Source organism: Oryzias melastigma, linkage group LG5, assembly GCF_002922805.2.
Source record: "Oryzias melastigma strain HK-1 linkage group LG5, ASM292280v2, whole genome shotgun sequence".
Taxonomy (NCBI): Eukaryota; Metazoa; Chordata; class Actinopteri; order Beloniformes; family Adrianichthyidae; genus Oryzias; species Oryzias melastigma.
In genome coordinates this window covers 11,368,472-11,392,871 of record NC_050516.1, presented here as the reverse complement: position 1 = coordinate 11,392,871, position 24,400 = coordinate 11,368,472, and the positions used below count along the sequence as shown (strand labels likewise).

Genomic DNA, 24,400 nt, shown 5'->3' with positions numbered 1-24,400 from the left:
GAGAGCACTCACTGCACACACTCAGTAACCACACTCAATCACCGGCTACAGAATCCCACAGTGCTGTCCGCTGCAGTTCTGAACCAAGAGCAGTGTACACAAACGCCACATGACACGCAGTCCTGACAGCTGACAGATTCACGTCTGCCAGTCTCATGTTTTCACGACACTTTTCCAGCGTTGGTCCCGTAGTCGCTCACCTTTACAGCGCTGGCTGTGGAGGAGTCGGATGGCTTTGGTGTCCATCCGGGCCATGAGGGCAGCTTGTGCTGCCTTCACTGTCACAGACTCGCAGCCAGCAAGCCAGCCGCCTGTCAAGCCCTCACTGATGCCGCCTTTGTGTTTAACAGCTGAGAGTGCAGTTTCTTATTACCACAAAGAGAAGTTCAACATCTAAATGTGTCTGTCAGCGCCATGCTCCTCCCACTTCTCTCTCACCCTGTCATAGACCTAAACATCGTCTAACTCGCCAGAGGCTGCTCAGTCATTCCTCTGTTGATTTAAAGGCCGCAGTTTTGTGGCATCGTGTCACCGGTGTGCAAATAAAAATGCAAACCGTCTTCCGTCACAACTTGGCGTGAATGTTTTCTTTAAAGACTTGGAGGCTGGCAGACCTGTTTATGTGCGTGCTTGTGTGCAGTTTGCAGGCTGCAGAGGGCTGTCAATGAAGGCGAGTGAGTCACGGACACGCCTCTTCATGCTGTGACACAAACGCAGAGATGGTCGCCCTGTAATTAGCCCACCCAAGACAACAGCACGCAGCACGGCACCGCTAATGAAAACAAGCTCTGCTTCGACTACAAAGTCTGCAAGAACTGACAGACAGACAACTAAGAGAGCTGCAAGGTAACTCCTAGTTGTGGTCTACATGTTGTGAAAGCCCACTTTTACTTTTAAAGTGTTTTGAGGTCTAAATAAATGGGTGTAATCTTAGGAATGAGCATGGGCTGGCCACACCCAAACCCCCACCAAACATTCCTGAATTTGAACCCTGGGTGTTGCAGTTCCCCAAATGACCACTGGAGGGTGGTTTCAAATGGAAGCAACTCAAAATAAACTTCTATTGCTTTATTTTATTTTCCATTACAACTAGAAGTGAGTGTTAACCCTTTAACATTAGAGATTTAGTTTCAGTGTTTACATTCTTTCGACTACTGTAACTCTTCAACTGTTCACGCAGTTTACAAAATTCCAGTGGATTCTTAGGTGGAGAAAAGAAACACTTGATATTAAATCAGCTCATTCTGACGCTGAGATTTCTCTTTGTAAGAATCAGCTGATTTACGTTGATTGCATGAACAGTCAGAGTTACAGTTGGTTAAAGAGTGTGTGTTATTCAGGTGTAGCCAGCAATATCTCAGGTGTTAAAGGGTTAAAGATCCGCTCCGATTACAATTGTGTGTCTCAGCTGGTATCTGGCCCCATATTGTATGGCTACATAGCTCAGATATTGTTGCCCCAGTAATTTTAGGTTGGAATATGATGGGGCTGTAAGAAAGCAGGTAAACAGATGGGTGAGGGGAAGTGGGGGTAGACTTACTCCACGCCAATGGTCACAACTCAGAGGCAAATTTCGAAAGAACTCTTGCCGTTCTAAAGATACTATGTCCTAAAGAGAAATGCTTTTTTTTTAAAACCAGGATAATCATAATTAAAATACTTCTGGGAATGTCTTTAAAATAGAGCAAAAGACGACCGGAGTGGGACTTTAAATGTCCTATATCATGCTTTTCTTAAGCCTTTCAGAGTAATCTATATCCATATATGTGATTATACGTTACTTTTTGGACACTAAAGAACAAAGTATTTATGAAATATATGTCATTTTCGTAAGATCTTTTTCCTAACCGGAAGTAAGACGTCTTGATTTCTGAGGCACCGCCTTTCACTGCTTGTGTGTGCCGCTCATTTCATGATGTCATCCTGGAGCCGGCCTCAGCAGCGTGTCGGCGTTACAAACACGAAAACAAACAACTGCTAGCTGAGTGGTGAAGTTGCAGCTGAGCACTGCTAGCTGTGCGGTGAAGTTGCGGCTGAGCACCGCTAGCTGAGTGGCAAACTTAGCGCCTGAGCGCTGCTAGCTGAGTGGCGAAATTAGCGCCTGAACACTGCTAGCTGAGGGGCAAAGTTGTTGTTTGTGTTAGCCTGGGGCGGTGCTGGCAACGCAAACTCTTCTTCAAAGGGGATGTTCTCACTTTGTGACATCACTTCGTGATAAACTGCTCTGTCTTATGGGTTAGGAGGGGCTGGTGCTCAAAGCGTAGATTTTTAAAGGAATATTAAGAAATGCCTAAATGGATCAAAATACTACTTTGGGGTTGTTTATAGTGACGAATAAACATTAAAATACACTTTAAATCCCAAAAAAGTGATTTTGTATGAATCTTCAGAGTTTAATTTGCACTTCCACTGCATTATTAGAGATATGTTCTGTTGACTGACGGGTGAGTGGACTCAACAAAACTAACTCTGCAATGTTCCCCTGCAGGCTTAATTATCACCCTTTAGAATGGTGACGTCAGAAATGATTGGTTTAGTGTGTATTTGTCTACGGCCACATCATGTCAACATACTAGCTTTTTAAAAACAGATTCCCACTTTATCCGTTGATCCAACGGCAGTGAAGGCCTCTTCTGTTTGTAGGCACATTGTAGGAATTTTTATAGAGCTTTATCCATTGGTTGCTCAGTATGCTCACCTATGGCGCCACCATGAGGACACGATCAAAAATAATTCCACTGCAAAACAAGCTTCAAATGCTTACCAAGGAATAGAAAACCCAAATCAAGACTAAAGAATGCAACACATCCAGTCACATGACAGTCGTCTCTGTTTGGAAAGCTTTAGAGAAGGTTAAAAATAGTCTTCCTGCAATTTTACCTTTTGCAGCTCAATTTAGTTCTGCAGCAAACAACCAATAGCTTAAGGGGTGACGGTTGCTATGGATCCCGCTCCAGTCAGTCTGGCCTACATACTGAAACGCAGAGCGTTGCTGCTCTCATGAATCATCACACCTGAATACCGGACACACTTCCATGTGACAGAGTTCAGAATGTCCCCACTTTGACAGCAGCTCACCAAAACCCCCAATGCAGTTGTGTCCTTTTTTATGGTTCTATTATCACAGAGATATGCAAACACACACCAAAGTGGGAAACTAGACCACAAGTGTGTGTGATGCGTGTTCGAGACCAGGCGTGAAGGGCCTGCTAAGGCAGTGTGAACGAAAGGGAACATTCTGGCTCAGGACACATCCCTTATGATATGCTAATGCTAAAAAGAGATCTTAATTTAAATCATTTACATTTTTGGACAGATTTAGCTAAAATTTAGTATTTTGACTATTACTTTCCTTCTGTGTTAATACTACTTTTGACTGAGGATGACTTATGTTGTACTTTCCAAAACGTTGCCAACACTGCAACTAACATCGAAAATGCATCGACATCAAACATCACCTTGTGCAATACGTTTTTCTAAAAAGCTCAAGCCCACACTACCTAGATTAAGGGTGGGAATCTTGAGGCACTTCATGATTCGATAATGATTTAGGATGCTACGATTTGATGAGGAAACTATTTTCAATGCAGCTTCTTCCAGTCATTATCTGAGTTTGGAGACATGAGATTTTTGGTTATTAAATGAGCAGTTATTGAGAAGTCCCATTCTGTGGTGATTGAAGTCCAAGCGTCATACGTTGATGCTGTCCTGTCGGCTTTCACAGCTGCTGCCATGACTTCTGCTTTCCTCTGTGTATTTAGAGCTGGTGGGGCGTGTCAATGAAGAAGCGACGAGAAGAGATGTTGAATCTTAAATCTAACATATGGAGCCTTAAGTCTTCACCACAGAATACAATCTCAAGTCTTGAGCTATAAAATCTCTGATTGACTTTATTTGTTTAACCTTTTCCAAAGACGGTGGAAGTTTCTTTAGAATAACCAAAATGTTTTTTTGACCACTGTTAAAGCCACACTCACGCCAGTAGCACCCAATCAGTTTTTACCATCTTCTTCCTCGGGATAGAACCACACGATGTGATTTTGTAAATTTATTGTGTACCCTACATATTAAATTTTGGTCTGACACAACCTACACACCGCCTGACTTTTATCGAAAGCAAGGATGTCCAAATCCAGGCCTCGAGGGCCAGTGCCCTACATGTTTTCCAACCTGATCCAGGTAATCAACAGTAGATAAGGCAGGATTTCTGGAGGGCGGCCCTCAAGGCCTGGATTTGGATCTGACTTAAAGCCAATTGACTGTCAACACTGAAGTTGCCGGTCGTATGAAGCGATCTGCAAGATCAGCCATGTTGGATGCTCTTCAAAGATAGTACGTTTAGTTCTGCTTGCTACTTTTATTTTAAATTATACAATTTTTTTGATTATACATTATTTAAAATTCATGAAACAATTTGTCTATGGATTGTAATCGAGGCATCTAATAATCAATTTTTTCTCTCACTCCTAACCTAGATTGTTCTTAATTGTTGTCCATATTAGTTTTGCTGTTTATTCCCTGATATACAAGTTCTAACCTGTCTTCTATTAAGATAATTTACACTATAATTCATGTAAACTTTCATTTAAAGTCCCACTCTGACCATCTTTTGATGTATTTTCAAATTATTCTCAGTGGTCTTAACTATTATTTTACCATTTTTAACCAAAGTCAAAAACCTGTGTTGCTTTCTAGGACAGTTTCTGCTGGGCGTCAGCAGTTCTGCAACTGTTGGTGCAGAGTAAGCCTGCCCCCACTTCCCTTCATCCATCTGTTTACATGCTCTCCCACTAGCTTCCAGCACCAACCTAACATTACAGGTGCAACAAACATGGCGAGCAATATCAGAGCTATCCAGTCGTACAGTTTTGATCCAGATTCCAGCTCAGACGAGGAAAAAGAAAACGTACATGGATCTATTTGTCTACAAGTGGTTGTAATCTCCTCCATCGTGAGAAAAATACTACAAGTTAAAAACCCAATTTTCATTTGAGTGTCTTCAAACAAAACTGTTGGGGTGAAATTGAAATGATTGTATTAGTTGTTTCTTTTTCTTAAGTCATATTGTCATCACAAAACTGATCAACAATGCTGCACATGGTAAGTTTTCCTCATATCACGTAGCCCTAACTGTGAGGATGTCCACTCATGCTATCCAACCATTAGAGAACACGCTGCAGCACAAACACAAAAACACAGCCACAAGCGGGGCACAATATTATCCTTTCTTCTTACTTGGTTTTGTGGTTTTCTGTGTGAGCACGCGTGCACGCCGTGTTTATGCAGTCAGGCCTGGTCTTTGTTGCTGTAGGGGCTGATACTGCAGTACATACTACGGGGTGGGAGGAGGAGGGAGCAGAAGGGGCTGGGAATGGTTTAGAGTTGTACCACTGTGAGCTCATGCTATTGTCCTCAGCAGAATGAAAGAAGCAGAAATAAAGGGGAGAAAGGAACACAAAGTAGTGTAAAGGGTGAGTAAGAGGGCAGCACTGCGTCAGCGTGAATAATATGTCCATTCATCCCCGCGCACACAGGACAAGGGGACAGAGAGACAGGAAGTCAGTCGGACCGCTTCGTTGCCAGCAGGGAGCACATGGGGGAAGAAAGGAGAGGGGGGTCTCATACTAAAACAACTACAGGAAGCTTGTGTGTGCACAGGATGGTTGGGGGGGTGACTGAGGTGTGTGTGTGTGTTTCTTCAAATGAAAAGTCCAGAAAGAAAAAAAGGAAGAAGTGGAAGTACTCCCCGAAACTAAAACCAGCCACGAAAAGCGGGAAAACAGTGGCGAGGGAAAAGTTCTGCAGGTTGAAACGTTGGTTTTGAGACCACTGAGGGTGAGGTTCTGACGCCGCAGGTTGTTTTTTTTTTTTTTTTTTAACAAGATTCTTCAGCTGGGTGGAATCTATTCGTTCCAGACGTGTCTGTTTCACACGAGCGTTAATGTTGAGGAAAAGATAGAATTACAGTACAGTAAGAACTATTGCAGGAATGGAAAGACTGCTTCCACAGTCCTCTTCCTCGGGTCTGGATGTTTCCTCTGAAAACAAACACGGACTTCAAATCCGTTACTGGCATTTCCTTTCTCACCCGGAGCTGAAGGAAAAGTAGTGTCATCTTATGGGTGTAAGTTAATAAGCTCAGTGACTTGCAGACATGGAAACCTTGCTGAAGCCAAACCACTGCAAAATGTGCAACCATGAAGGGGGTGGGGACGGCACAGAGAGGACTTCTTTTGCAGAATCTTTACTTAGACATATCAAAGCAGCAAAGAAATCCACTAAAAATAGAAAATTCAATGAAAGATCTTAGTAAACGCATGTATATGTGCATTTTGGGCTTCAGGGTGCAACTTTCACCCCGGCTGTGTCGACTTCCATGATTCAAGTAGTCAGTGATAGGTCCATGTAAACACACGTCAACTCCAATTTTGGGCTTCTGCGTCCAGAACTCTCATGTTCACGTTGCTATGACAGTTTTTAAGTCTGTCGCAGGCTCTACGTACAAAATGGACATTTATTAATTGCACAGTGGAAGTTCAGCCAGTTGTACTTCTTAAAGTGTTAAATCGCAAAAACGCAATCTGATTCCTATTTGGTAGTAATGTGTGGGCAGCATCCCTTTCAAAACACAGAAGTGCCAACCGTTGTAAACGTAATCACAAAGGAGAAATTCATATTTGCTTTTTACTGCTCGAACTGGATTATATGACACCAAGTCTTTCATATATCGGAAAAAAGTAGTCTGGAGGAGGATTTACAGGATATGAAGCGCTTTGACTTTTCACACCAAGTCTCTTCCAGTTGTAGGTGGCGGACAAGCATTAGTAAACAATAAACAAAGAAGAAGAAGAATCCCATCCCTGCCGCTCCCTGCTTGCCCGGTGTGAACGTCACCGACTGGATGCGTGTTCATAAACCACGTTTAGTGTGTTTTTAGAACGAGCAACACATGTCTGATGTGAATGTTCCTTCACGTTCAAGTTTTTAAGTCCTCTTTAGGCTCTATGTACAAAACCGGCAGCCATTGAGAGGGCATCAAAAGACACGGTTCAGCCTAGCCGAGGACTTTGTACCCCTCCGTTTGGAGGGTCGGATTTAAAAAACACATTTCCTGGACACACACCTAAATCCCCCCTTCAAATGGAGAGGAAGGGAGAAGGGAAGAATTGGGGTTGGGCCAGAGACTCCTCCAACTGTGAGTACATGAGCTAGTTTCAGATACGCATACCGCAGAAGATGATACCAGAATGTTGACAAATTTAAGATTTATTAAGTATGTCGGTTAAAAAATCTTTCGAAAACTGCAATACAGATTGATAGATTTTAAGAAATATAGTTTCACGTTACATTTAAAGTAAAAGATTGTTTGCAGTCGGTTTTCATTTTAAAGATTCAATTTAAGCTCATCCCTACTTGTGTAAAAATTGCTTTTTTTTAACCAACTCTGTATTTTATGCTGTGATATCTTCAACTATTTTTGTTTTTAAGATTTTTTTCTGTATTATTTCGAAAAGTTTGATAAAGTGTTCATCCTGAGAAAGTCACTAAAAGTTGCTCTAAATACTTTTTTAAAAACTTTTCTAAGTTCTTGAAGGACATTTTTGCACAGATATGTTCAGTATGTTGTAAGCATGGCAACCATCCCAGCATGAGGAGGAGGCCACGAGAGCAGGAAGTAAAAAAAAGAGGTGACAAGGCGCGAGAAGGGGAGTTTTCATGGGGGGTTGTCCACAGCAGGGGGAAATTCCTCATAAGAACTTTCCAGCACTCTGGTCACTCCAGAAATTCATCAACCCTCAGCTAAACTTGAAATTTCACATTCGTAGCAGAAAAAGTGACACAGTTGTGGTTTGATAAAGTGAGTTTTCTCTGTAGGAATCTGTGGTTTGAGACATCTTTGTGGATGTCAGGGCTCCCTCGGGGTGGCAAAGGTCAGGGGTCATAGGGTCACTAAGGTACCGTTGGGGGGGGGGGGTCAGTCTCCCACGTCAACCAACTGGTACAAAGCACCAACAAACAATGCAGCTATCAGTTTCAGCTCAGGAAAGAGATCAACTGGTTTTAAGCTCCTGCGTCTCCTCCAGGAGGCCACAAACGACGAAAATGACCTTTTAAATGCCCCAATGACCTTCCTGGTTACATAGAAGCTGAATTAAAGCAAAGGGATGTATATCTATGGATGGATAGTATGTCATTTTTAAATATGTTTTACCTCCAGTCAACAGTTGACAAAGCAGGAAATGTTTTAGAGAAGTGGGACGTCTATTATATTGTAAAAGTTTAGTGACGGGGAGGCGACGTGTCAAACTTCTTTTATTTGTGACACAATTTCAGTTAAGAGCGAACGCTTTCAAACCATCGACCCCTCTGAATACCAACAGCTTCTTCCTTTATCATGAGCTGTGTCTGGTGGCAGAGGGGGGTGATTCAGACTCAAACACACGGAGGGGAGGGGAGGGGGGGCTGGGACTTCTATGCATAATGAACAACACTGTTTATCAAAAGTTAACAAGCTCCTCGCCCGTTTCACAGCCGTGCGTGCTCTACTAACCCAGTCTAGAAAAGGCACCAGGGAGGAGGGATGAATATCCAATGAAGCTATAGTTGAGAGTAATTATTTATGCCAGCATTACTTTTTTATTTAATTGTTTTCCCTTAAATTAAGAGTTTTTTACATTTTTGTTGCCGCATGTTGCACAATAACATGGTCAAACTATAGTTTTGGTTCCTGGAGCAACAAATTATCAATTCTCTATGATGAAATTAGCAGAACTGGTTAAGTTGATGTTTCAGACAAATGTGGTACAAGCACCAAATTTGGCATGGAGTTAAATACGTAGATAGATGTAAACTTTATTAATCCCAATAGGGCACGTGTCAAAGTCAAGGCCCGGGGGCCAGTGTAGGTAGCAGATGTGCTCGGCCTGTCAGATCGGCTCGGGGGCTGGCACATAGATGACGTGTAAGATTGTGATTGGTCCGGACCATTAGACCACTGTCACGTGACACGGGGAATGACACACTTCCGCCATAACAATGCACGGATTCCGAGGAGGTCTGAACAAATACGTTAAGAATCTCAAAAGGAGAAGGAATATTTGCAATCAGCCGCAAAAACCTTGACAGCGAAATAATCCGATGGAGAGGAATCATCACAGGATAATGGTCGTTATTCTATTAGAGAGAAATCAGGCTGGGAAGCAGGAAGTTTGAGGTAAAGTGGGTGCTAGCGAGTAGCATGCTAGCTTGCTGTTTTTAAAAAAAAAAAAGAAAGTACCGGTAGTTATTTGCACGTATTTTTTCTAAATACATCCTGCCAATGTTGAACTTCTTTCTGGTCGCACGGACCGGATGAAGTCCCGCTAGAACATGCAGCTCACGTTCTGCTCCGTTACACAAACACTGAGGAGAGCAGTTAGTGAAGGAACTGTCAATGCCAAAATAATAGCCCGAGCAGAGCTCAACACTTTTTCTTTTCTTTAAAAAAAATATATATATTGTAAACGTCAGTTTCAGTACAGAAAAACAGCTAATTAGCCAACTCGTTTGTTACAGTTGTGTGACGTCATCACTAGTCGCAAGCCCCCAAGCCGATCTGACAGGCCGAGCACATCTGCTACCTACACCGGATTCGGCCCTTTAGATCATTTTATTTCATTTTTATTAACAGCCCGATGTTATCTTGTGCCTATTTCTAACTTGTATAATTTGGACAAAATATATTTTTATGGAGAGTAAAATATTGAAAGTTATTTAGGGTTTAAGTTTATTTATCGTGGAATAATATTCCTACCTGTTTTTATTAATAATTATGTTTAAAAAAGTTATGTTTTTAAAGTTTTAAAAACGTAGTTTTAGTGTTTTTAATACATTTTTATCCTGGTTGGCCTGCAACATAAGGTGTGATTGAGTTTGTCACCCCTGCACTAGGTGGGGTGGTGGTAGTACACCAGAAAATGTGGGTCCCGAATGGGTTTTTAAAAATTGGTTTAAGTGGACACTTAGTAAGTAGAGTAGCTACGCTATCCAGCCGCCTTGTGGACAGCATAGATCACTAGCTCACCATAGTTGATCTTACTAGCTCAATAGACCACAGAATGCTAGCTTGCTACAGAGGAACTCGCTAGCATGCTTCATTGGAGTTCACTAGCTCAATACAGAAGAGCTTGCTAGGTCACTACAGCAGAGCTAGCTAGCTTGGTAAAGTAGAGCTTGCTAGCATGCTATAGAGGAGCTCACTAGCACACTACGCTGTCCGCTGGGCTGACTAGCCTAGCAAGCTAACCCACTGAATCCCGACTTCAGTCAATGTGGGCAAACACAGGTGGGTTTGGGGCCCACATTTTCTGCACACTTTTAAACCATATGGGGCCCACTTGGCTTTGCTGGCTGAGTATTTAAGTATTTTATATACGTTTTAAAATATTGGACTTTACCACTGGATGATCATTTTAATGACCGGCTCCACTATCTGTTCCATTTCTACATAAAATAAGATCACACGGCGCCTCAGTCCATCTACAGGACCCATTTCTCGCACAGGGTGTGTTTGTGGCCTTCAGGCGAGCATGTGTGGGCTTGTGTATGTGGTTTGTTCTCGGGGCCACCATCCACCTGGTGTCACCTCCATTTCCTGTCTCTGCTGGACGCAGCCATCTGGGCTTCAGTCTGTTCCAACAGGCCGCTCCTTCATGGACTCATTTGCTCTCTGGCGCACAGACGTGCCCACAAAAACACACACACAGGTTTGCTTGAAGGACGCAAAACTCCACAGTGATCCTTCCTGCCATCTGTCAGAGCAGCTACTGTAAGACATCAGACAAACCCCCTCACATGACATTGTTCTGGCCCATTATTAAGCTGGGCTGCCCCGCTCGAGTGTACGTCTGCACCCCTTCCTTTCTAGTATTTTAAAATGGCCAGTGCATAACAGCCACCTTAATCAGCTTAACAGTCAGTCGGGGATTTGACTAATCCCCAACAGAACCATGCGGGGAAGCCCACTGGTGTCTGTCTGCAGGGGAGCCCTGTTAGACAGCGGGCGCAGCTCGGTTCTATCATCTCCCGGACATGCCTCGTTCTCCGCACCGAGCTTTGCAAAAACAAATGGCTGCTTCACATGCAGATGAATCGCTGGGTGGTTAAAGGTTAACTCTTGCCATTAATAGCAGGTTAGCGTCTGTCATAATTCCCCGGAATGAGTGACAGAGTGAAATTGGGCTGTCGCAAAGGAAATTTAAACTTGATATTCAATAATTACAGACGAAGCAAAGCTGGGTTTCATGTTTTGTATATTTAGAGAAAAGGAAAAGCATAAAATTGAAACGTTATTTATTTTAACATTGTAAAAAAAAAATACTTTTGAGCCAATTTGTTTGCTGATGACTTTAGATTTCATGTGACAAGAGGAGGAGGGAAGGGGTGTGTATTGGTCTAGCAATACGATGCGTATCACGATATGATCTGTATCACAAAACATTCCAAGATAGTATCAGAGACAACATCTCACTTTCTTTTTTTTTTTTTAGATTATGACTTAGAAAAAACTCAAAATATGAACACACTTTTCACATGAATAAAAACTGAATTGAAATAAAATTCTGAATAATGATCAGAACACAGCATGCACTGCACATCTGCATGGTTTCACATGAGCCACAAAGCACAAAAATCTGTGTTTGACCTCTAATAAAATCCAAATTTATATCCATCCATACTCTGAAGCTGCCAGGTTCCTTTCAGGGTCATGGGGTTGCTGGAGCCTATCCCTTAAACTGTTGGGCCAAGGAGACTTACACCCATAGACTGTATATCAATGGACTCATCAACCCCTCTCCTACCATGTTGCCAATAGAAACAGAAATAAAAGTCCCATTGACTTCTATTGAGTAATAGACGAGTATTACTCAGTCTTTTTATTTGTCAGAATAACCATTCTTGCTCTAATACATCCTTCTTAATGCGTCCTTTCCTAAAAAAAAAAACAAAAAAACGTTACTTTATCGCAAGTTATTCAAGTAATAAACTGACCAATCAGATGCCTCAGTAAAAGCATGTGATGCCCGCTGGCCCCGCCTCAAACGTTTGATTGACAGATTGTCCTGAGCCGCTTTCAGTGGGCGGTGTGAGGACTTTGAACAAGCCAGAACAAGCTTTCTCATGACTGGTGACAGTAGTTCCTCTAAAAACGTGACTAATCGTCGTCGACGGGTTGCAATCGTTGGCAATATGGCGGTAGACGTATCAGGAAGTGACGGTAAAGGCCCTGGATTGATTTCGTGAGGGCCAAAGGTAAGACTTTTCCTTTGGGGGACCTCAATACTCATTTTGTCCAGCTATTACATAAACAGTCTATGGGTACAACCTGGACAAGTCACCAGTCTGCTGCAGGGTTAAACAGCCAATTTATTTTTTTTGTAAATGTTTTAAATATCTAATGAATAATACAGTAAGCTATAAACACAATCAAGCTTCAGTAACTAAAATGTTCATGAGTTTATTTGGTGTAAAATCAGATTTTTAATAAATATTCACGTGTCACCTTTGGCATCCTCTCGTTTGCATTTTCTTTCATTGTTTTTCTAGAAAATAAAATGTTGGTAATTATGGATTGATGAAGGTATGAATGTATAGACATCCCAGTGATGAGCTTCAAGAACTTCAAGCAAGCTGCAGCCTCATCATCTGATAAAGGTTCATTTCAGCAAAGTACACACAAAAATATATGCGACCGATTCATACCAAGCAAATTCTTATCGCGACTTTCTAAGAGAAGCTGATGGCTGTAAATGACTGTGATAGAGGCTGAACCTAAATAGAGAGCGGAGGGTATGCAGCAACAAATAAGTTAAAGAGGGTATCTGATGATGGTTGCTGATGCTTATCTGAGAGCAGCACGGCCAGCACTGCAGAGCGAAGGGATACGCTCCATCAAACAAAAGCTCAGACCCACAGCAGCAGTCGATACCTTCAGATACAATCAGCACATCCCGCTTAAGGTCACGTCATTGCCGTCCTCGGACCACAAACAGGGAAGAGTGGGAGCTGGAGATGTTAACACTGACATGCAGGAGTCCTCAGAATAGGCGGCTGATAAGTCTGAAGACATCTAAAGGCTACACGCTCCTCAGAGTTGTATCTAATGTCTAATACCAGCGTCTCAAGAACAAAGAAAAAGACTAATTCACAAGTTTTTCTTCTGAAATAGCTGTGAAATAAAGTAAAAAATAAAACTATTTAAATAAGAGAATTTTAAGCATCAGAGCAAAACAAAACAAGTGATCTTCATCACATTGATACAAGCTTTACCTGAGCCGCACAAGACTCATGCAGACACGAAAAACTCTATTAATGAGTCAAGAAGATGCCTCTGAAAACATACAGCACTAGTTATGTAAAGTTGGACTGAAACAAATCCTCAAAAACCTGTGAGTTAATAACATTAGTGTACACGAGATCACCATGGATATACGTATAAAAAACCCAGAGGAAATCAAGTTGATCTGCATCTCATTTCAACAGTGAAGCACGGGGGAGGGGGCGTGATAATGAGGGCTATAGAAAACCAACTGTCATTTAATCTGCAGATAAAATATAAAAACATTTAAATTAGCATATAGCCAGTTTTGATTTTTTTTATGAAAAATAATACAAATATTTATTTTATTTCCAACTAATACAATAAACGACAAATAGAAAACCTGTTTTATGAATATTGCTACAAAAACTAAGATAAATAGATAAAAAAGTAAAGATTATCCTATAAATAATTTAGCATATTTTAGGTTTGTTAAAAAAATCCTAAAAAACTAACAATTGTTTATTTAATCATGTCCTCCTGGTTCTGACCAATCACTCAAAAAGGCCTGACAGGTTTATTTAATACGCTTGTTCTGCTGGTTCTGGATTGTTTAGTGCAGAACAGGTTGGAGCCGGTTCAGGGAGAGCCCCGCCTCTCTCCAGGTGAACGCTGGATGACAGAAGACGGATTGATGCTTTAAAATTGATGCCTGCAGCTCTGGTCTCTGTCACAGTGACCAACCAACACGGATAAAAGCTAGAAAAATTTATGACAACTATAAAACTCAGAGACAGACAAACATCAATAACCAACAAATTCACTTTGCAGTCAGTTTTTTTTGTGTATAACTCAGAAATATACCTACCTAACGTCGAGTACAAATAAAAGTTTTAGCATTTTTAGCTTAAAACAATATAAAACCATTATTAAATAATATTTCTATCTATCTATATAAATATGCAATTTAGGATAAAAATAAAAATTATACTTTATCTTTTAGGCCAAAATACAAGTTTACAAAGGAATTCTTCATCTCTGCAAATAACAACTTGTGATGCTTGATGTAAAACTTTCAAGAACCCACAATTCTTCTCTTAAATGTATTTTATTTTCAGTTCAAAGTTCTTTATCTTTCTTTTCCACAAAAGCCGAGAGTTTTAGGAATATTTAAGCCTTGTAAGCTCAACAGGAAATTATATACAGAACATGCATAATTCAGGACAATTACTGGATTCAAACCAGATTGCATGAAATAGTTATCTTCAAGACCATAAAGACAGAGCATTATTATCAATAACATTCTGGTAACTACATTAACAATCGTGAATAACACGTGTAGTGTTATGAAGAGACGACAAAGCAATTACTCAAAGCTGCGTTTCTTGAGGGTGTTCAATGAGGCTTACCCATGATGCCTGAAGCTGAGTTTAGAACCACAGCGTCTCCTCAGTAATATAAATTGCAGCACAAAAAGAAGAAACCCCCAGGGCCAGAAAGTGGCAGATTATGCAGTCAGCAGAATAAAACTGGAAACATTTCACACATCTTTCCAGCCTGGTATACTTCCTAAAATGATACCAACAAAGTAAAATAGAAATACTTTTTAAAAATGTGTTGCAAAAGTGTTCAAATATGAGCAGCAGCTGTGAAATTTAAACAATTTTATAGATGATTTTAGCGTTTATTTTCTATAGGTTAATGGAAATTTGCAGTTCAAAAATTAGAATTTTATCTTCTATTAAAAGTAAAATGCTTTACTTTGGATTAAATTTCCTGTGCTGTAGTAGATACCATTTGAGTTCCCTAAAAAAAATTGACAGTTTGTGTGCCGTAATGTCAGGTTGACCTTGAGCAAACATTTACACAACAGTACAAACTTGAGTAATGAAACTCGTCTTTGAAAATGACTGTCACCTCTCTGAAGTTGAGGAGGATCTGAGGCAGACTATAAAAAAACTTCATCTGAGATCAGACTGAAGCTGCCCAAATAAACCTTACACACTGCTCAAACTCCTCCTTTTGGGCTGCTTTTTACGCCTTCCTTCTCATAAAGTGACATATCACTCACGTGATTGTCTCTTTGGCTCAAATGTCACCGTCTCTCAGGTCGTTACAGGTACCTCTGCAGTCTAATTGCCACCAAAGCCAGCTGAGGACAGAGCAGCAGCCATGCTTCCTCTTCAGCTTTATGTTCCCTGGGAGAGGCTTAGATTCTGTTTGAGGGTGTTAACTTCATTCAGACATGCATGTGTTTTAACAAAACTTGTCATTCTGCTACTTTAAGAGACTTGGGGATGTATAAATGGGTACATTTATCATTATGTTTTTTAACATGCAAAAACTTAATCACACTTTAAACGATTTCAACAATCTTGGTATCAAACCGTTCAGCTCATTCAGGTCATTACTGCTTGTACTTTTGGTATTCATAAACTTTAAAGTTTAAAATATAGTAAAGTAATGAAAATTTGCTCAAATCCTTCAAAGACTTTAAAGCATGTGAACTTTTGCATAGTTTCAGCTATTGACACCATTCAAACTTTAAAATGTTCAGCAACTACTGGCTTTTAGGGTTATCTGGAGTTTAGCTTTTATTTTAGCAACATGCTAGCTTTTTGTTTTGATAAAATTAGAAATTTTTCCAATCTTTTGCCTAGGATAATTTGGAGTTTGGCTAATATTTTAGTATCATGCTAGCTGTTTGGGCAAAATTAGACATTTTTCAAAAAAAAATTTTTTTTGATAATTTGGAGCTTAGTTAATATTTTAGCATTATGCTAGCTGTTTTGGCTAATTTAGACATTTTTCCTGTTGTTTATACAAATTTAGAGTTTAGCTAATATTTTAACAATATGCTAGCTGTTTTGGCAAAATTAGACATGTTTCCAGGTTTTCTTTTTTTTTGCCTAATTTTGCATTTAGTTAAGCTTTCGGCTGCATTTACAAAAGATTTTTAGGCTGTTTTAGAGTTTAGATGATATTTACATGCTAGCTGTTTTGGCTAATTTACACTTTTTTCAGGGTTTTAGCCTATTTTGAAGTTTAGCTAATATTTCAGTTACATGCTAGCTGTTTTGGCTAAATTAAATTTTTTGGGGGGCTAATTTGGTATTGAGTTAATGTTTTAGCAAGCTTTCGGCTTCAGCCTTTTCAGCTATCAGCTTCAGCATTTTTAGCTAGCTCCCAGGTTCAACATTTTCAGCAGTCACATTTAGCTTACAGCATTCACACTAGCATTATTGCAGGTCATGCCATATATCTAGTTTGATCTGAATTTGCCTACAGGGATGGTATCTTCTCACATCCGGCTCCAGCAGCAGCATGTTCACACTCAGAGGCTCCACCTGACATGAGCTGCTGCTGTTCTTTTGAACTGAGCTTATATACAACAGAAGAAGAACTGGCTCAGAAAACCTATGAAAACCAATCCATCAGACCATTATAAACAACATCAAAGCGCTTTCTATCAAAATGATTGATATTTTATACAGTTTTACACAAGAATTGATCACAAAGACAAATGGATTCAAAGCTAGACAGTAAAGAAAAACTGTTTTTCATTTAGATGAAAAAAATTCTGTGATTGATGGAATGTCCAAGTGTTATAGAGGAACAGGTTTTCACTTAATTGACTGGAGCACTGATTGTCATAGTCTTCGTTGCTGTTTACTAATCAGCAAAAATGCATCCCATGGCTATGGTCTAATATTAAAACACATGTCTATAAGTCCAACGGGTCAAGTCATTTTCTCTTTCTGGGTGTATCTGAATTCCCTCATTACTCCCTCAAAGACTCAATAGTGTAGGACCATCTGGTTTCCTGGGTTTTATTGTCCCACTCCAATAAAAATAGTGTTTTTAACACATTCTTGTGACATTTTTCTGAAGATAGACGACATATATGAAACTCAAATTGATTTTCTGAGTATTCCTTTATTCAAACCCTTGTGAATCAGGAACAGACAAAAAATGACCACTGGAAAAACAGCTTGATGGAGCCATTTTTGTTCCACCAGTAACATTAGGTAAGGGGGTGTGAGGGGTTTTGTATAACTACATCCATTTACCCTGGGAGAAAAAGCCGGCGAAATGCAGTTTTTTCTCTTTGAATTAGCTGATCAGAGCCGGCAAAATGCAATTTTGTCAAAAAAAGGTCAAAAAAGAGAAGAAACGGGTCAAAAGGTTGAAAGCTTAAAACAAGGGGTTCCGGGTAAGGACTTCGGCCAATGATTTCTGGCGCAAATTATGTTTTTTTTGTTGTTTTTTACAGCCAGCTCCGGCAGGGGGAGGGACTTCCAGCTATTTTCAAGTGCCATATTTTTTCTCTGTGGCCAGATTCTCTTGGGATAGCAGGATATTGTGTAAACAGAGAGCTCTCAGCAACAGGAAGGGGAAGAGGGGGCGTAGTTGCTTAGCACCAACAGTTCTGCCCGCAACTCAGCAGTGAATGATTTCTAATACTGTGCAGAAACTATGTCATAGAAAATTATGTTTTTTTTTATTTTGGCTAAGAACGGCATAAGATTTAAAAGACCACTGGAAAGGTTCTAAAAAAGCTCAAAAAAGATTATTGGAGTGGGACTTTAATGCAATTCAGACATGTTTCTCTTTTTTTTATGTCAAATTTGATCATTATTTAATGTCATTGAACCTCTGACTTCTGATGATGAAAACTTGAAGGATTTACAAAAATCTATTTACGTACATTTTTAAAAAAAATGACAAATTGCTCAAACACAATGCATTCTGGGACATATTTACCAATCAAGTAAGCATGTTCACACTTTAGTTTTTCGCAGATTTTTAGGACATTTTCCGGGCACTAGACTTTGACGTGGACACCCCGATTAAAGCGCATTAAGTGGTGAGTGAACTTGGTCTGTGTTAGTCTGGGTTTGGTCAGATGTTTTAGAGAAAACAAAGCTATCGGTACACAGATAGAACAGCCCTGACGTGGACAGTGGGGCAGGACACGGGGTCGATGACCCCACACAGCATGAATGTTCTATTACGTGTGTTTGTCCATGAAAGACATGTGGAAATCAGTGCAACACAATGGAGCAGTGCCGTGTGGGTGGGCCACACCCTTTCCCTTCAGCTCCCCTTCAAAGCCTCCTATCTGGCCCCTCAAAACCCAAGACTTAAAAAGAAAAGGCTGGAGGATGGAAGGAAAAAATGAGCACAGCAGGAGTCATAGAAAATGGAAAACATGCAGAATCTGAAAAATTGATATTTTTGGAAAAAGAAGTTTAATAGAATAACTTAACAAGAAACATGAAGGGCTGGGCATATTCATTTATTAACACTGATCATTGTTTAGACACTTTTTTGTGTTTAAATCTTAAAATTTAATGCTTAAATCTTTCACTCACTTCTTTTAAATATTGAGCAACTAAACCAAAAGGAAGACCATCCATTCTAGTGTTACTGTGGTGCAGGAACCTGAACAGGTGTTGTTTTAAAACATTTAACTCTGTAACCTTTTTGTCAACAACACAGGTTTTTTTATTTAATTCTCATCTTTAACAGGAATCTTTGCAGCGTGTGACACAATAGAACCTGTGATCTAGAGATATTGTCAACTTATGACTCTAAAAAGAAGCAAAGTCTTTTACCTAAAGAAACACAACATTTTTGTGAATATGAGACACTTTTAATTTAGTTTATTTAAATATTAAACAACAACTACAGTCTGTTTTAATGACTGACATTGTTGGGCTAAAATGGAAAAGGAAAAGTGATATGTGAAATCTAAATCAATGTGAACGCCTTTGCCAAAAGACAAATATGCATAGTTATGGATTATTGAGCCAGCCTAATATTTTGTTTATATAACAGAAAAAAGATGGAAAGCTTTGTTTTCATAAAAAGGAGCTTTTATTCTCAACACTGTTGTTGAAAGATGATAATAAAATCCAAAATGTACATTCCTGTTTGGTACAAACAAAAGCTTTACTTTTATTTCCAATACACTGAAGAGGACTCTCATTCATAAAGGCATCAAATGTGTATTTATGACTTACATTTCAGTAAAACATGGACAGACTAAAGTCTCTGAAGAAAACTATGATTTTATTTTATTTATTCATTTTTGGTGACTCTGTTTACTCTAATCTCAAACAGGGAGACTTAACACTGAACATGAGCTGTTTATGCTCTTTGCTGAAACAAAATAAAACATTTACTGATTCACATTATTGAATACAGCAATTTTGGGGGGTAAATATTAACATTTTGCTGCTCGGTCTTCAGCTGACAGTAACTGGGTTTTACCAGAGGGTTTCTTATATTTCTTTTCATTTTTAAATGTTGCATCAGCAATCCAGTTAATGACAATCGACATTTTATGATCATATTTACAAAATAAATCCTGATTATACGTTTTCCTCGTTGGCCAGCGCTAAAAAAATTCACAGCAAAAACGTGTAGAAAGAGGTTAAGGAAGGAAAAGAAAAAATACTGATGAGTATAAAAAGAGAGGCGGCAGACTGTTTTATCGTGCCTCGCTATGTGTAGCTAAATAATTGATGCCGCCTTTGAGTTCAGGATGAGAAGGAGGCCATGCGTGCTCCCGGAAGAAGAGCTGTCAGAAAAATACACAGCGACCGTCCCCTGTGACTGTGAGCTTCACAGTTGTGAGCAGAGCCCGAAGAAATGTTGTGTCTCCAAAAAGAGCTTTGGGCTCGGACAAACGGACAATCAAGACACAGGGAACACAAGACAAAGAAAAGAGCTATTAGAGTTGTTTATCGCCGGACAATTCCCCCTAGTTGATCTTGCTTTCCTTCATCCTTTCCCAGCTTGTGTTTTTTCTTCCTTCCCAGAGTCTGATCATCTCTCTTATCCCCAGAGGAAGCCTGTTTGATCTAGCTAAGTCCTGCTGTTCGGACTCTGCAGCTCCCAGACATCAAGTGCTCACTCCTCTTTCACTCACTTCTGAGGAGAACTCCCCGTTTGATTCCTTCCCACAGAGTCTCTCCTTTCCCTCCTTGTTAGAAAGCAGACACATTCTCTCTTCTGCACCAGAAAGAACAAAATAATTCATGAATTCAAAATGGCCTGATGGCGCAGAGGCTGTGCCTAGAACAGCTGTGCATATGGAGCATGTAGAATGTTAGCTATGTCAGTGGTGTATTTCACTCAGAGCACAGAAACCATCATTGTGATCTGCAGCCAAAAAGGACACAATGGAGAGAGATACAGCGAGGACCTGACTCACATACTGTAGAAGCCTTCCTGGCTGTTTGCGGTAACAAAAGCAGCTGAGGACAATGGGCGTTGAGTGTGAGCGTGTTTTGTGGAGATACAATAGCCACCAGTCTGTTTTTCTTTAGGTCCAAAGTGTGGAGGGCCAACAACATTTGAATTTTGACTATATAAAAGTACACTACAAGACTATAAGCAAAACAATAAAACTGTTCAGTACCGAAAACGTAAATTGAACCCACTCATTGCTTAACGTTTGTGCTAGTTTAATTAAATCAAATTAAAATAGTTTGTGGTCTATCGACTAAATAAGACCTTTGAGTACCTAAAATTGTTGCTGTTCGGCAATCCAAGCCACTAAAAGGTCCATTCCAGGTTTTAGTGCTCGGTAAGTGTTATGCAAGGTTAGTGTTATCTCAGAAGAGGAGGTACGTCTGTGTGGGAATTGGTGGATGAGTAGCGAAACAGAGTACCAGTATTAAGAAAAAGGCTATAAAAGTGCAGGTGAGTTGATTGTAGTGATCAAACAATAGAATCCATTCTGGGTTTGCTGCTTGAAAATTGTGAAAGCTCAATAAAACACAAGCAGGTGAAGGGACGATCCAGAATAGAAGTGATGAAGTTACTATTACGCTTCCTCACTCTTGTTCCCTCAGCAGCTGTTCACTCAACCCCTTATGCTACGTTCACGCCGGCCTCAGCAACATGCGTTCAAGCGACCGCTTTCAATCAAAAGTCCATGTAAACGCGATTATATACGGGTTTCTGTGTTCAAAACTCTTGCATTCACAAGTCGCTATGCAAGTTTTCAAGTCTGTCTTCGGGATCTACAAACAAAACGCGTGGCTAGTGAATGCACATTGATCGTTTAAGCAGTTGCACTTCGACCAATCAGGGACTCTGATTCGTTGGTGACATTTGGATAGTGTCTTCTTTGATTGACGGAAATGTCAACTGTTATACAATTGATCATCAAGGAGAAATCAATAATTGTGGTTCGTGCCCGCCTGGCCAGAATTATAAGACACCATCCATCCATCTTCTTCTGCTCATCCGGGACCGGGTCGTGGAGGCAGCAGTTAAAGTAAAGATGCCCAACTTCCCTCTCCCCAGCTCCTCTGGGGGGACCCCGAGGCATTCCTAGGCCAGCCGAGTGACGTAGTCTCTCTTGGGTCTTCCCGGGACCTCTGCCCAGTGGGACATGCCTGGAACACCTCCCCAGGGAGGCATCCAGACCCGATGTCACTTCCACTGGCTCCTCTCAAAGTGGGGGAGAAGTGGCTTTACTCCGAGCTCTCTCCAGGTGACAGAGCTTCTCACCCTATTGCTAAGGGAGCATCCAGCCACCCTCCAGAGGAAGTTAATTTCAGACCTCATGACCCAGAGCTCATGACCATTGGTGAGTACTGGAACAAAGATCGACCAGTAAACTGAGAGCTTCACTTTCTGCCTCAGCTCTCTCTTCATCATAATGGACCAGTACAGCGGCCGTATAACGGTGGACGCCGCTCCAATCCGCTCACGCTCTGATCCTTACTCACTTGTGGACAAAATTCCAAGATTATATAAACTCCTCCACCTGAGACAGGAGCACTCCCTCCCCCGAGAGAGGGCAAACTATCTTTTTCTGGTCGATATATGACACCAAGTCTTTCATATATCACAATAAAGTAATGGGAAGATTGGAAAGATTTGCACCACTTTGAAATTTTGCACCACCCTCTTCCAACTGTAGGTACTACACTAATATCGAGTAGCAAGAGTCCAATGTAAACACCATATGCTGAAAGCGTATCCTTGAACGTATATCAAATGCCTGGAGTGAACAAAGCATTAGTTGTGGGACGTCCTTCACTAAGCTTTTTCCTGGAGTTTTCAGCAATAGTTGATCGAGTGTTGAATCACATATTTCAGCAATCTTCCTTTATTTTAAACCGTTGTGCATTCCTAGTTATTTTTTAAAGAATCTATAGGGGTTTGGCAAATACTGTAAATATTTTTATATTGCTGCAGGACCAACTTCTTGTTGGCAAAAGCATTTTATATGCAGAACCCACTTCCTTCATGAGATTAGATTATGTGAAAAGACACATTGTACCGAACCTTGTGAGTTGTGTTGCTGCGACTGACCACAGCAATCGATAGAAATTGCAACCAAATGCTACGATTTCCACAGTGCAGGTTTTTTTGCATCATGTCCTGTCTGTCACATCTGACAGCCATACCCCCAACACACACACACACCCCCACACACACTTCCAGACCACTTCCCTTGTATTTTAAACTGCTTGAGCACACAATGTCCTACTGTGTGTGGGACATAGTGGGTACAGTTCCGCACATGTGTGCATAACTGTATAAAAAGTCTGGATAAATTTGTACATTTTCCAGAACATCTGCTGTAGTAAAGTGTGAACGGCTTTTGACTCTTGAGCTATTGAGTGTTCAGCTATGCTCCTAGAAGATGAAACCTCTTTTCATCTTTCCTTTCAAAGACTTTGATGCCCCTCTTACTCTAATTCATTCCAACTTAAGGAATACTATCGCTATTTTAAAGAGCAATTCATGCGTGGCTTTTAGAAATCCAGGTTTTAGCTTTAACGCTGTTGAAATTTGAAGGTCCCAGACTCAACTAAATTAATCCAAAGGGAAATTTTTGATCATCTTCTCCTTTGTACTTATTTCCAGATTATTAGTGGATGATGGAGGAGGTAAGACCCTGTCCACTTAGTAGTCTTTTTAAAAAAAAAATATTCTAAAACTGGAAGGGAAAATTCATGAACTAGTTGCAGCATTTCTTTTGGATTTGCAGGAGTAGACCAATGTGTGTACTTCCTATTTTTCTCTCTTTATTACTTCTTCATTAGGTTGTTTCCACTGTTACCGATTTGCAGTTCAACCCAAAAACTGGTCTGGATTACAGTCCAAACATCACATACATGACAAGAGCATCTTTTTAGACGAGATTCAGAAAGTAATATCTAATGAACCTAATAGACGTTTGGTAAGAGGTGTTTGTTATCAGAAATTAATAGATGATGGTGAGGAGTGAATCATCTGATGCCAAGCGGAGGACGGTTGTTTTGGTCCATTAATATCCAAAAAAAAATGGACACCTCATTGGCCATTGTCATGCTTATACCATCATCACTTGTGACATAAATAAATATGAAATCAATTCTTAGTACTTCAATCTAGTTACTTTTTTGCATTAAAATTTTATGTACAAAAAGTGGACTATGGGTGGTTTTAGGTGTTGTCATGGAAACAGCTTCCCAGCCTCTACCGACTACAGTCTGCCGATGCTGGTGAAGACTAACCAGCAGGACTGTCAAGTTAAGGGGTCCAAAGTACTATTTTAGCGGGAAACTTCCCCTCTAATTACTTGTTTTTGTTCAGATGATGAAGCAAAAGTTTGTTTCAATAAAACCAAAGTCCACAAGCAGTTTTCTAGATCACTCTTTTTGCTTGAAATATCCACCATTAACTCTGGTAATGAAATTTTTATGAAGAAAAATCATTTCTTTCAGCAAATATTAAAAAAAATCATTTATAAACAGAATGTCACAAACAGAAAGACAGACAATAAACCATGTAAAATAAATTCAACATTGATGTTGATCGTAATGTTTCATAGATACAGGCATCTCCATTGTAGAGCTATTTGAAAGACAGAGGTCTTGTTTACTGTTTGCTGATGTGATAAACACAAGTTGTTCTGGTTATCAACTGGGGTTTAAATCAGCACAATTTTACAGAACATTTAGGTCATGTGACTGGAACTTTTTTTTAATCGTCATTTTTAATCAGAATGGAATTTTCACCTGCACCATGTAATAAATGTATGATAACATTCTATTGTTGCAAAATATTGTAATACTGTTGTTCTTGATA

At 40.2% G+C, this 24,400-nt stretch overlaps 1 protein-coding gene across 3 annotated transcripts in view; it reads right to left on the bottom strand.

Moving 5' to 3' along the window:
• The window catches only part of srgap2 (SLIT-ROBO Rho GTPase activating protein 2), an 81,224-nt gene that overhangs the window by 39,295 nt on the left and 17,529 nt on the right, over nt 1-24,400 (bottom strand). The window contains exon 1 of one of the 3 annotated variants that reach the window (XM_024270204.2): nt 201-347. The exons of the other annotated variants lie outside the window; for them this stretch is intronic. Coding sequence (XP_024125972.1) covers nt 201-255 — 55 coding nt within the window. The 5' untranslated portion in view covers nt 256-347. Of the gene's footprint in view, nt 1-200; nt 348-24,400 lie in introns of those variants that run through there. 3 annotated transcript variants of the gene reach the window in all.